The sequence below is a fragment of the Pantherophis guttatus genome, chromosome 1 (genome assembly GCF_059756535.1).
Source record: "Pantherophis guttatus breed Tessera chromosome 1, ASM5975653v1, whole genome shotgun sequence".
NCBI classification, from domain to species: domain Eukaryota; kingdom Metazoa; phylum Chordata; class Lepidosauria; order Squamata; family Colubridae; genus Pantherophis; species Pantherophis guttatus.
The window spans coordinates 55,069,075-55,082,511 of record NC_142063.1 but is presented as its reverse complement, the minus strand read 5'-3'; the positions used below and the strand labels follow the sequence as shown (position 1 = coordinate 55,082,511).

The window sequence follows — 13,437 nt, the reverse complement described above, 5'->3', positions numbered from 1 at the left end:
AGTTGTATGAACACCATAGCCCTGAAACCCCGCCCCCCAAATATGGCTATTATGTTCCCATCTGTTTATTTCGATAGTTATACCATGGTTTGTAACTAGATTATATTGAAATGCAGAAAAATAAAAAAAATATATACTTTACATAGCACAGTGTAAGTCTTGATCAGAAAAAGTCATTTATACTTATTTAAAAGAGTTCCTTTTCTTAGTGTATAATTTACCTTCTATATCAAGTTATTTATGAAACTTCAAAAACTCTAAAACAAAAAATTAATAAGTTTGCAATGAAATTCTGTAATTTATATTCTATATACTTGCAATCTTTCAATATGTCATTTCATTTTTATACATAGCTCTGGATATGATGCAGCAAATGTGTCTTTATTAACAGTCAAAATATTGGGACATCACTCAATTCAGGAAATGTTTATCTTAAAATATTTAATAGAAGCTTCATATAATAAATAATTACAACAGAAAGAATGTATTTAACCAATTACGGTACAAGAAAATGAAAACTAAATGAATGACTTTCTTCTAGACAAGTCCATGGTTGACTTTATAAATCCAATGCTTTCTATTCCTAAGCCTTTTATTTGATTATACAAAAGTCACTATGCTCTAAATGAGCAATTTTCTTTTCATTGTGGAATTCAGCTCTGTCGATGTGAGATTTGGGGCTTCCAGTTTTCTGAAGCCATTCCTGAAGTTGTTGGACTTTGACAAGAGGTCCTTGGATTTGTCCTTGCACGGTGCCATAGTTAGTATTTTGGACCCAGCCAACTAGACCCAACTTTTTTCCTTGTGCCTAAAAATAATACACATGCAAATATTTTTTAAAAAATCACACATACAGAAATATGATTAATCTGAATTATATAAAAACCTTTAAAATTCCTCTGTAGAGAATTATTATAACCCCACTGAATTACTATATAATCCAAACTTCTGCTATGTCATTCAAAGATAAACCAACACTAATTGGAAATGTATTATTTGTTGTTAAAAAGAGTTAATATAAAAGACAATGGCATCTTACAATAATAAAGGCAAATACAGCTTACATGTGTCTATTCTTCTGACTTCAATAATATGACTTAACTCAGGTTAGGACTACAGGTAGTCCTCAATTTATAACCCATTCATTTAGCGATGTTGCAACTTAGAATGATATTGAAAAACATGATTTATGTCTAGTCCTTACAGTGTTGACCACTGCATGATCCCCATAGTCACGTGATCAAAATTTGTGTGCTTGGCAATCGGCATGTATTTGATTGTTGCAGCATCCTGGTGATCACCATTTATGATTTTCCCTGCCAGCTTCTGACAACCAAAATCAGTAGGGGAAGCCAGATTCAGTTAACAAGCACATGATTCATTTAACAACTGCAATGATTTACTTAATAACATTGGAAAAAAAAAAGGTTGTAAAATTGGGGTACAACTCATTTAACAACCACTTTGCTTAGTAACAGACATTCTGGTCCCAATTGTGGTCATAAATCAAGGACAACCTGTATCCAGCTGCCTAAGCAAAGCCTCCAAAGTTCTCACAATTATATGTATTTATTATATTTATATGCCACCCATTTCATTGTCAAGCAACTCTTGGTAGCTTACAACATAAAAACACAATATAAAATTATAATATTCAGCATTAAAAATTAAAACATAAAAATGAACAAAGAACTAGATAAAAATGGACTAATAGTAAACCAGATGGAAGTAGAACGTTCTAATTTACTAACCACCTCCAGAATGTTCACCAGTTTGAAACCAATTGCAGAAGAGAAATGGGTAAAAAGTGACCAAAAATTACCAATACTGTACAATCTATTACTTCGGGGGAATTACAGACTGAGCCCGCTCACCTGGGTATGTTTGCGGAAAAATACCCCTTGCACCTTCCCAAACACCTCATAGTCCACCGAAGCAAGGCCGCTTCCCTCAGCCATGGTCGGGGGTGCCTGCACTGAAAACAAAATAGCAATCAGGCAGAAAAAGAAAGGCAGGTGCCATACCCGCAGAGAGACCGTCCCTCGGGCAGCCTCCAAAGACTGCATTGTCGAAGCGATCCGCTCCCCGGTGCCTACGCAGGATAACTAAGTTAACCTGACTCTCGCTTCCCTCCCCTCCCCTCCGTCCTGCAGGGGAAGTTGGAGGGCAAGGCTCATGGCATCGCTCCGACAGGCCCCTCCCTTATTTCCATCCCGTTGGATATAGAAGACAGAAGCGCCTGAGACCTGCCGGGTCAGGTTTCGCTCGGGCAACACGAAGGTTTCTCTGCCAGCTTCGCAGATGGCTCGAGAGAGAGAGACCCTCCCCCTAGACCTGAGCGGGCGCTAGCGGCGCACCAACGGCCGCTAACGACGAACACACTTTGTCGAGACACGCTTCGGTAGGGCGGAACCGAAGTGGGATTAATTAAACGACTAATAGTCGAGCGGCGCTGCGTTTTATGGCTAAACGGCGGGCAGGTTGGCCTATAACTAACAACACATAATTTCGAAAAGCCGGTAAGGTTCCTAAGGCGTCTCGCCCACCGGAAACCGCTGAGGTAGAATCGGATGTAGCGGGCGCGCGCTGCGGTTGCTACGCAACGGCACTCAACCGCCGCCCGAAGGTCTGGTGGCGCGGGCGCAGCGTTGCGTGCGCGGCGGTTGTGTGTCTGGAGCCGGCGGGCAGGCTACTTTGGTAGGTGCGTGAATTCAGGTCGTAGAAGCGACAATGCCTTCATCGGTATCCTCTTCCCTGAGTTTTGTCAAATTTCGAACCGGCAGTTCGGGTCCCATTAGAGTGTAAAATCATTAATGGAGACGAGCGCTAGTTTAATGCTGTAATGCTTGTAGCGGCCGCCTTTGAGGGGAGGTGTGGGGGAGGCATTCCTTTCAGTCCTCTTTCCTTATAGAAGTGAACCGTAACAGCAAAAGCATTCACAAGCAATAACATTCCTTGGCTTATCCCGGCTGATATTGGAAAACTAAGCGGTGTCGGGTTTGTAGAGGGGAGACAACCAGAAATCCACGGGCTGTAGTCTAGACCAGAAAGTTAAAAAAAAAAAAATAGAGAAAAGGTGCCAAAGGTGCTTTTTTCAAGAGGCAGCTGGACTTTCTGGTTTTTCTTTGAAGAACCTAGAGAAAAGGAATGGCAAACCATTTAAAATTGTTATCAAGAAATACAGAAGAGCCAATGGATTGAAATTCAACTGGAAGGGTATTTTACCTACAGAGATATTCATTAGGAAAGAAAAGGGTCTAGAGTAGACGATTTAAAGTTATGAAAAGGTCATCTAAGTATGACTTAGCTTTCTTCGGATTCCTAGTGTAACCACATAAAGAGAAGTTATTTCTGCTTTACAGGCTAGTAAATAGTTTGATTGTTTTAGATATCTACAGATTTCCACCAGTTTAGGGTGGGTAAATTTTAATATGTACAACGTATTTATTGTAGAAGTAAGGAAATGCTATAATACAGGATGAAAAAGAGACAAGCAAAGGTTTTCTGACTTATGCTTATTCCATTCTCTTTCTGTCTTTGCTGTCTTAAAGCAATTTCTCTGTTGTGTTTATTGACTTTTAAGTTGGGAAAATGGGAAACATAATTCCTAAGGGAATACATTTTATAGACTGAGAAAAACATAGTACAAGTGTTCCAAATATATCTTGAGAAGAGCCTCTTTTGCAGATATTGATCTTTGGACATATTTGTAATAGAAAAGGCCAATATATATGTCAGATCCCACACACTGTTAGGACTTTGAAAACTTAATATCAACATGTATCAATTTAAATCACCTAAATAAACATCTGGAAGATAATGAAGATTTTTCAGTATACATATTGTTATTCCTTGAATTTTGCATTGATTACTTGTCTGGCTGCCTCCTTTTACACCAACTGCAATTTCTGGATATTTTTCAAGGTTAGGTCCATTTAACACATTACAGTAACCAAGATGAGATATACTCTAGTGAAGGTATGGACAATTGTTGCTAACTTATTAGAAAGAATTGCATCTGTGCAAATGTAATTCTCACAATCCAATGGCAGCCAATTAAACAGCACTCTCAGACTATGACCCTATTATTTAACCTCAGGTGGAACCCGATCAAAACAGGCTAAACTTCAGTTCACAAATCTGACCCCAAAACCCATTCTTACCAGACAATCTGGAATGATACTTTTGTTTAGGATACACAACTATTGAAATCTAGCCAGTCTTCATACACGTTCATTTTTTTAGCCAATGTTTGCATCACATCCCTGCCAAATGAACTGAAATGCGTTATGTGAGTTTGTTATTGGTCTATAATTGCAAAAACATCCATAATCAATGGACTTTTTTGTAACCGAGACCTTACATCTGCTGCCTTTAGGCAACAAATAATATCCCATCTGCAAGGAAGCATTGCTTAAATATGAGACCAGTTGTGGTTGATTCAATAAACCAGATAGGGCAAGGATCAAATAATCACGTGTTAGGCCTAGCTCTGTACAACCTGTTCACATTCTAGAGATCTACAAATTGAAATACAAAATCAGAGAAAAAATTGTCAGGATTATAATCTTATGATATACCCAGTATTTCAAGTTGAGATAGATCTGATTGTATGCAAAAAATTATGTGAAGTCTTCTACCCTCTACTGCAAAATCTTGGCAAAGAAGGTGTTGCAGAGTACAGAATATAAATGTTGACTTATTATTTGAAAATGCAGTGAAGGCAAATGGAGATTCTGCAGGGTGTGGTCATCAGTTCATTTTTACACGGTCATCAGTACACATTCCACGCTTAAGAAATAGATGGAACTTCAGTCACACCATTGTGACCACCATATTGATCTTTTTTTGACCCGTGGAGTCAGGAAAGTGAGTAACTTTGTTTCTTCCAGTGTTGTGCAGGTGACCTTTTACAGAACCTCAGTCTGATCTCAGTGTAAGGTATTTGTCTTCCAGTTCTTGTTTCTCCTATGAACTTCATTTTTCTCAGCTCCATAGTATCCCTAAGGGTCATTTGTCTCCTCAAGGGTTGGTCATCCTAACCACTAAAACTACTTCCATATTCTGCAGTTTATCCAGTCTATCAGCAGAAAATTCCTCAAAGTACACTCAGGAAACTATTGGACTATAATCCTCAGTCATTTTAACTGGTCTTCTTTCCTGCTGGTTTATACTAACCATCAGTTTGAAATTGAGTAGGTAATGATCTCTTCATGATTTACATAACAGAAAGACTTCCCATTTTCAGATTAAGAGCCATGTTGGCGTAGTAGTCAGAATGCAGTATTGCAGGCTAATTCTGCTGACTGCCAGGGTTTAGTTCTCACTGGTTCAAGATTGACTCAGTGTTCCATCCTTCTGAGGTTGGTATAGTGAGGATCCAGATTGTTGGGGGAATATGCTGACTCTGTAAACTTCTTAGAGAGGGCTGTAAAGCACTGTGAGGACTTATATAAGTGCTATTACTATTAGCAGTCACTCAGAATAATATTACTAAATCCTGAGTGTAACCTTTTACATATGCAGGTCAGATGTAAATTGGAACAGACTCATAGTAATCAAGGGAGTTATTAAATCTTGAGGTGCTTTTTATTGAGCAGTTTCAGCACGGACATTGAAATCCCATGGATATGGAGATAAGGATATTCTAAGATTGCACAGAGGTCATCCACAGGAAGAGAAGCATCAGGGAAGATGGTACATTAATAGTATTATCTTCTCATTGTCCCAACCACGTAGGTGCAGCAGCAGGAATTCAGCACTGGTAGATCTGTGGAGATTCTCAGTCATCCAGGTCATAGTTGTCCCAAAGGTATTTTTTCAGAAGGCAACTGGAGTTTCTTTGTTTTTCTTTCAAGGAAAAATAAAAAAGTCCAGTTGCCTTTTGAAAAAGTACCTTTGGGTCAGCACTGGTAGACTAATGATACACACAGGGTTAGCATTGTGGGCAATCTAATAATTATCCAGAATAAGATAGGTATGGATGTGGTTGTTTTTTATGGTTTCCACATTCAGATATTGTGAGTTATATTAGAAGCAATGCAGTACTGCTAAAATACATTATTTCATTTGCACAGTTGTTTTTATTGATCATAGCTGAAATCCTACATTGATTTTGTTGGAGGTCAACATTCATTTAGATTACTTGCAGTCAGATCATATTTTCTCAATCATAATAAAGGAATAGAATTCTAGAATGAGAGCAGGAATTATAGCATGTATATAATTTGTTGCATTTCTTCAGATTTAGTGGAAATGCTGAATGGCTCAGTTGCAGCTGGCTGTGTGTTCGCATATGGATCCAATAGCATCCAATTCCAGTCTTCCTGCAACAAGCCAGGAAAGATGTCATCCTGAAGTTCTTAAAGAACAGTCCCAGTTAGAACATCTGAGAAATAATATTCAGCAACAACTTGTGTGCTGTAAAGATAAGAAATTGAAAGATCTTCATGTTCTCAAAGAGCGGAGCTCTTCGTGTACTCAGCCTGCAGAAAATAATCAGTTGGGCTTAGAGAAAGCAGGTTTTTATTCTGCTGGCCCCCATAACTGGTGTTTCAAGGGTCAGGCCAGCACTGTGCCTTCCCACTGGAGAATGAAGCGGAGAGAAGGTGTTGACAGAGCATATCCACTTAAGCCGGTTTTTCACCCAAAATCTGGGAATGGTCCCTTACCAAGTTCTTGGCAAGTTGGAAATGCACCAGCAACAGACATTCCTTCCTGTGGGATTAGTTCAGAGAAAACAAAAGTGTCACATGCGGTGAAGGCTCAGCCTGTAGGGGTGCAGTCTCCTTTTTCTGTACAACAATCTAATAGAACAACTTCTCATTCACAAAGAGCAGAGTCAGGCTATATTCAAAAACTGGAGGCTGCTGGACGAAGTTTGGAGGAGGAAATCCAGCGAAAGGAGGCTCTCCTTAGGGAGAAACTAAGGAAAACAGAAGAAGAGCTCCGTAAAATCCAATGGAAAAGACAGCAGACTAAAGTAGAAGCAAGAAGAGAGCAAGGAGGATTATGGATGCCTGAGAAAAAAATGATAGCTATTTCTCAAGATTATGATTCCAAATCTACCGCACAATGTGATAAAGATGATAAAAAACCGCTTGTTCCGGAGATTGTCATAGCTTCAATTGGGACTGCCCTGCTTCCACAAACACTTCATATGGAAAGGCTCAAAAAGCAACGATTGATAGCTAGCAACAATAAAATTAGAGATAACTTCTCCAATATTTCTTCCACTCACAGCCTAGAACCAGCATCTGTACACAAGCAGTCTTGTTCTCCAACAGGAACCCCAGTAGGCCATGCAGAATCAGTGGCAGCAGAACCATCATATATAGAGGTCCAGAATGATATAGAAGTTTGGGGAGAATGTAGTTTTTGCAGACGGAAACTTTACTGCTCCAGGTTGGAGAAACATATGAATATTTGCAGAAAAAATTATGGATCCAAGAGAAAAGTGTTTGATTCAAGCAAGGCTAGAGCAAAGGGTACTGAATTGGAGACATATCATCTCTTGAAGGGCTCATATATTTCACAGGTGATGTGCATACTAATTTATTAAATATATCCTGCTTCTGTGGTTTATATGGGGGTTCTTAATGCATTTTCTAACTCTTATGTTTAACAGCCTTAAGCTTGTTGAGCAGCACCTGGGTAAAATACTGTTCAGTCTTTTTCTTCTGACCTTTCTTTAAAACAGACCTCTTTCTTAATATCACTTGATGGTCCATAATTAGTTTTTAATTTTCATCATTTAAATGCAGTAATAAATATGATGACTGCTGAAAATGATGTTCGGAAGACACGAAAAACTAAGGCAAAATTTCCATTAATGTTACTAGAGCATTAGTCTATTAAGATACTAGAGCAAGTTTAACTTTTTTTTTAACCTTTATTATTAGTGAACTAGGAGGCAATGAGAATGTGAAAACAAATGGTTAAAATTGTTATATTAAAGAATCTGTAATGAATGCTCAAAAGTCACTGCAACAAGACAGAATGACAATTGGTTTTAGGGAAAACCACAAAATGAAGAAATAGTTTATATTTAGGATGATGAAGGAAAATAATGTAGTAGGATCAAAAGCTATCTTCTTCACACTATCTATCCAATTCATAACATTCTACTGCAGTAAGTTTCATTCACAATTCAATTATGGTATTGAGATACTTTAATAATGGCATAGATTAAGAATGTTATATTATCAGCTTGAAATGACATAAGGAAGAAGTGGAAATGACTTTTAAAAATTAATAAAGTTCACCCTTTACATACATTTTATAGTCCCAGTTATCTAATTTAAAAAATTCAAAATGTATGGCATTAGAAATAACCTACTCTTATATATGACAATATAAACTTCTATAAAGAGCTTTTATAGACAGCCCTGGTGCCACAATGGTTAAAGTGCAGTATCGCAGGCTAACTCTGCCCAAAACCTAGAGTTCAGGGTTGACTCAGCTTTCCATCCTTCGGGGTCGGAAAAAAGAGGACCCAGATTGTTGGGAGCAATATGTAAATAATACTTCTACATTGTAAAGTGCCCAGAGAGTGCTGTAAAGCACTATGGGGCTTTACATAGCCTAAATTGCTATACTATTGCTATATAAGCTTAAATGCTATTAATTGCCATAAAAAAAAATAGTTACGGGAATGATCACAGTACGAGCTAACAAAGTTGCGTTAATTATTTTAAATTATTTTTCCCATTCCCCTTCTTGCTGCAGAAAAAAACTTCCAGCCAAAGTCCTGAGACTCCCAAGCAAAGCAATTCTACATCTAAACAAAGCAATTGGAGACAGAAGCATGACTCTTTCATCAAGACTTTGCGCAGGGCTCGTGAAGTGCAGCGCATCATCTCCAAAGGGGGAAAGGCCTCAGATCTTCCCCCAGCACCAGCTATGGAAAATCCAGATTACAAATTGTGTCCATATTGTACTCGTCAGTTTGCACCTAAGGTTGCTGAGAGACATATTCCCAAGTGCAAGAACATTAAGAATAGACCTCCACCACCACATCAAAAAAAGCGTTGCTAGTAAATAGACAAGATGACATCTACAACTGGTGTAATCATACTTTGGTTTCTTGCAGTTTTTCTCAGTTTGATGCTATTGAGAAGCAGTTTCAGTGTAAAACCAATGAGAAATCCACTAATTTTAAATGATCATTAATCCCTTTATACTACAGGTCAAGGCACCTACTGGTAGACGGACAAAAAGTGGCTTTGTTTTTATCATCTTGAAATTTTGTATTCTGAAAAAATGGTTCCCTGAGATTCCTTGCATATTTTGCAGTGGAATTTTTGTCTGTTTCTTAGAACATAGAAGAAGGGCCCTGCAAAAAGGCCTATTAAAAATTGGAAGAAATATGAAGTTCTTATAAATCATGGCTATACTTGTGACTCTTTGATGGCATCCGAGATCAATTATTTTTTGTATGAGCTGCCAGAGATAAATGATTCCCATTTCTGTGCTGAGTACCATTACAAAAAGCACCCATATTCTAGAAAATTCGTATTTTAAATATTAGAATGATAGCTGGAGAAGAGTAAGAGCTATTTCATTGTATTACATACTGCTATTTATATTAGCTGGGAACAGCTTTACATTCAGTTTTGTTTCCTATTGCATAAGGTTAGTCTTCCTCACTTTAATCTATAAAAATTCCTGTTAAAAAGGGGGGGGGGAGTTTGGATGGATTGTTCTTTATAGCATAATTGTACCTGATTTTCAACTCTATGCAACTTTAAGATCAGTGAAAGGAAACAGAGATAGTTATTTGGAAGTGGGTATTCATTTAGCTCTGCCTTTGCTAACACATAAATGATTAAAATATCTGGGAATAGGTCAACTAGAACAATCAGTAAACAAATGGAATAAACATATTTATAAGCAAATTAGCTGTCTTCAGGCAACAAACATGGTCTATAATAAAATATATAGAACTTAAGTTGCTTGCAAAAGCAAATGTATTTGCTGAAAGTGGAAACATATGGATGAATGCTTTGTTTGGAAAATACCAATTTTGCATAACACACTGTTAACAGAGTATAGTATAAGATTCCCCAAAATTGAATTGCTAGTTTTATCTGAGCCTCAAATTTTCAATGATCTGGTGCTAACTTAAAATTTCAAGGAAACTGGAAAGCTTCATTTTGAATAATAGAATGTTTAAAATTCAGTATTTATGTAATGTGAAAAATAATTGTTGCCCATGCTGCTAATTTTGTTGGAAGCTAAAGCATATGAAGATTTTTTGCAGGAATTGGGGTGTGTCTAGTTTGATGAAAAGAAGGAATAAAGGGTGACATGATAGTGGAGTTCCAGGATCTAAGGGGCTACCACAAAGAAGCAATGGAGTCAAGCATCTGAAGTAGAACAAGAAGCAATGGATGGAAAGTAATCAAGGAGAGAACCACCTAGAACTTTCCTGACAGAACAATTAATCAATGGAACAACACCAGAGATTTTCAAGAGGATATTGGACAGCCAATGATATAGGATTTCCTGCTTGAGCAGGGGGCTGAACTTGATCTCCAAGGTCCTTTCCAACTCTTATTCTGTTACGCTGTTTCACTAACAAAATGTCAAATGGATTTAAGCAGGAAACTTTGCTTTCACCAACTTCTTGTTCTTATTTTTCTATCCAGCTTCAGAAAGGAAACTTTAATAACTCTTTTGCACCATACTTAGATTTAAATTACTTCATAATGAAACAAAGCTCAGATTTCATCTCTTGAGTAATAGCCATTTATATTACTGGTATTTATCAAATCAGATTTTATTAGAGCTTGATGAGGTAAAATACAAGATGATCTTATTGTTGGATTCTGTGACTATATTTTACTTTTGGAGAAATTTGCACAAGGAACAATACGCAAAATTTGTCATTAATCCCGGTTTGCTATGACTGTGCTTGTATATGCAATTCTTTAATTTTTGAGAAATAAAAAAAATATTTTTATTTACATAAAATTTATGTAGCTGCCCATCTCACAACAGATTTTGGCTTGTGGCTCAAATTCAAATGGAATAATAAATTCAGTTTGTTTTACAAATCTTAAATTGTTTATACAAGCATGGGTATTATATTAGTATATCATGGTAAATTGAAGTTGTTTGTATTAATGGGAGGACCAATGATTGCTTCTTCATTATAGGTCAGAAGTGTTTATAGTTCTGTACTGTTGTCTTCACGTCTGTTGGAGAGAAGGCAGTAGTTAGCTTTATTTTCCTTGAACTATGTCCTTGTCTTTTAGAAAGCTATCCTATAGTTTCAATATGGATAAGTCTAATGTGTACAGTAAGAAAAAGATTTCTGCATGAAGACCTTTTTTGGATACAATTTCTGCATGAAGACCTTTTTTGGATACTCTTAAGATTAAGCTGAATCTCAAAATGTCTTAAAGTGATACAGTATATTACCCCTGATTGCAATATTTGTCACATATTCTCTCTTATTTTATTTTTATTTATTAATCAAATTTATACGCCCCATCTCACTATCTAAATGTCTCGGGGCAGTTTACAAATAAAAAATATAACATCTATACAAAAATAGACAAAGTTAAAAAACAAAGTTAAGAAACTAAAAAGAGAGCCAGTTTAGTGGTTAAGACACCAGGCTAGAAGCCCAGAGTTGCATGCCAGCGTTGGATCCCCATGCTAATAGAGCCAGGTCTTATTCTAGAAAACTAAAAGGGGAGGGGGAGCCAACCTCATCTTAGGGGGTAAAATGTTCCATAGGCAGTATCAGCCCTGGAGGCCATCTTTGGATCTTCACGGCTGTCACACTTAGTGCTATTGGGAAGGGGGATTGCATGGAGTTGTAGATATATCTAGCCATAGCAACATTCTTTCTCTGGGAATCAAGGACATTCTACCTACACCTGGAGTGGCGTGACTGGAGGCATCTCCAGTTGGGATGGTGCATTGATTGGACCATGTGATGGATTTGTGGCTGCAGGGAAAGGAACTTCGACTTTCCTTTGGGTGGGAAAACCTGGAAGCTTTCAGATTTGGGTTTTCCCAGATGTGCCAATATGACATTTCCAATAAAATGGAACTGTGAGGAACTTCTAGCCTCAGAGTCGGGGGGGGGGGGTTACTTGGAACCCTGATAGGCAGATGTGATGGCAGAGGCGGCTTTCTTCCTTGAATCCACCCTAAAAAAATTTTTATCTCATAGCATCTGCAGCATGCTTTTCCTATCTGTTCAGGATCAATAAATAGGCAATCTTTTCAAATGTATTTTTTTAATAAAATGGCAGAGATTGGTGATATAAAAGTTACTAGAAGTGGTGCTTCATAATTCTAGTGTTTGTTGAATGAACTCGAACTATATTGAGAGATTTCTCCTCTTTCATATTAGATTTACTATCCTGAATGTCATAAGAATGTGCAAACCTTCCCAAAGAAATTGTGTTCTTCCTGTCTAAATCAAACATGCAGATGCATTAACCTGTTCTGATTTTCTGTTGCATGCATTAACCTGTTCTGATTAACCTGTCCTGTATTTTCCAGAAAGGTATATTTCAGCAGAATAGTGCTGGTGGTTCTACTTTCTAATGGTATTTATCTTCTTTGTATACCCAATACTCAGGAACCAAAAAGTGGTGTGTAATCCCCTTATCAATTATCTGATATGTAGCTGTTTTTCTTCAAGACACACTATTATATAAATGAAAGGTGGTCTTATCAGTATTCTTTGTTCAAGCCTGATTATGTATGATCCAATCAACACCAAATGAATATAAGTGATTGATGTGTGCTACTCATCATCTTGATCAGTGTTGTATAATTTATATTCTTGATATAAGCAGTCTTCCGTTAATAATGATCATATGGGACTGAAGTTTTCCATTACTAAGCAGTGTGGTTGTAGAGCATGGTGTAATGCGACATCACATAGTAATGGCAATCCCATACTCTCTGTTGCTGTATAAGCAAGGATCATGGGTTATTAAGTAAGTCCCAGGTACTTGCCAGCAAGCTGGCAGGTAGGTAAGTGGCTGCTGCTGAGCAGAAGTTACGCAGGTGGCTGGCATAGGGCAGCAAGGCTCTGGGTGGTTGCTCCTGAGCAGAGGGGGGGTGTGTCTGTTGTTGGGGTGTGGGGCATAATCTGCATGGTGAAGTATGAGCCCACCAGGGGTAGAGATAGCTGCTGCTGGATGGGGGAGAGTGCAAGTGATTTACTAGATGACTTGTGACTTTCCTTGCCAGCTCCTCTATTGACTTTGCTTGTGGGAAGCCAACGAAGGTCACAAATAACAATCAGATTAACATAGGGTTGCTGGGATGGCTGGAACTTGAGGACCCATTGTAAATACCACTCAGTCCTGTCATAAATTCAAAGTCATTGTGGCATGAGTGGTTGTTAAGTGAGAACTATCTAACCATAATGACAAGCTAAAAGGACTAAAAGGTATAAACATAATA

At 37.8% G+C, this 13,437-nt stretch overlaps 2 protein-coding genes across 5 annotated transcripts; one reads left to right on the top strand and one right to left on the bottom strand.

Annotated features, from left to right (window-relative positions):
* Positions 1-421: 421 nt before the first annotated feature.
* On the bottom strand, positions 422-2,387 carry ACYP1 (acylphosphatase 1). Of its 3 annotated transcripts, none has more exons than XM_034418132.3 (3): positions 2,247-2,387; positions 1,875-1,975; positions 422-808 (listed from the first exon to the last, which is right to left on the bottom strand). In XM_034418132.3, the coding sequence occupies exons 2-3, from the start codon at positions 1,956-1,958 to the stop codon at positions 593-595; spliced, it is 300 nt and encodes a 99-aa protein (XP_034274023.1). In that variant the 5' UTR covers positions 1,959-1,975; positions 2,247-2,387; the 3' UTR covers positions 422-592. The 3 variants fall into 3 exon arrangements, with proteins under 3 accessions (XP_034274023.1, XP_034274024.1, XP_034274022.2); XM_034418133.3 differs by having other exon boundaries at positions 1,875-1,970; positions 2,247-2,378; XM_034418131.3 differs by lacking the exon at positions 2,247-2,387 and having other exon boundaries at positions 1,875-2,210.
* ZC2HC1C (zinc finger C2HC-type containing 1C) lies at positions 2,204-9,383 on the top strand. Of its 2 annotated transcripts, none has more exons than XM_034418128.3 (3): positions 2,204-2,519; positions 6,245-7,537; positions 8,728-9,383. In XM_034418128.3, exons 2-3 carry the CDS (start codon positions 6,263-6,265, stop codon positions 9,034-9,036), a joined length of 1,584 nt encoding a protein of 527 aa, XP_034274019.1. In that variant the 5' UTR covers positions 2,204-2,519; positions 6,245-6,262; the 3' UTR covers positions 9,037-9,383. The 2 variants fall into 2 exon arrangements, with proteins under 2 accessions (XP_034274019.1, XP_034274020.1); XM_034418129.3 differs by having other exon boundaries at positions 2,370-2,697.
* Positions 9,384-13,437: the final 4,054 nt, after the last annotated feature.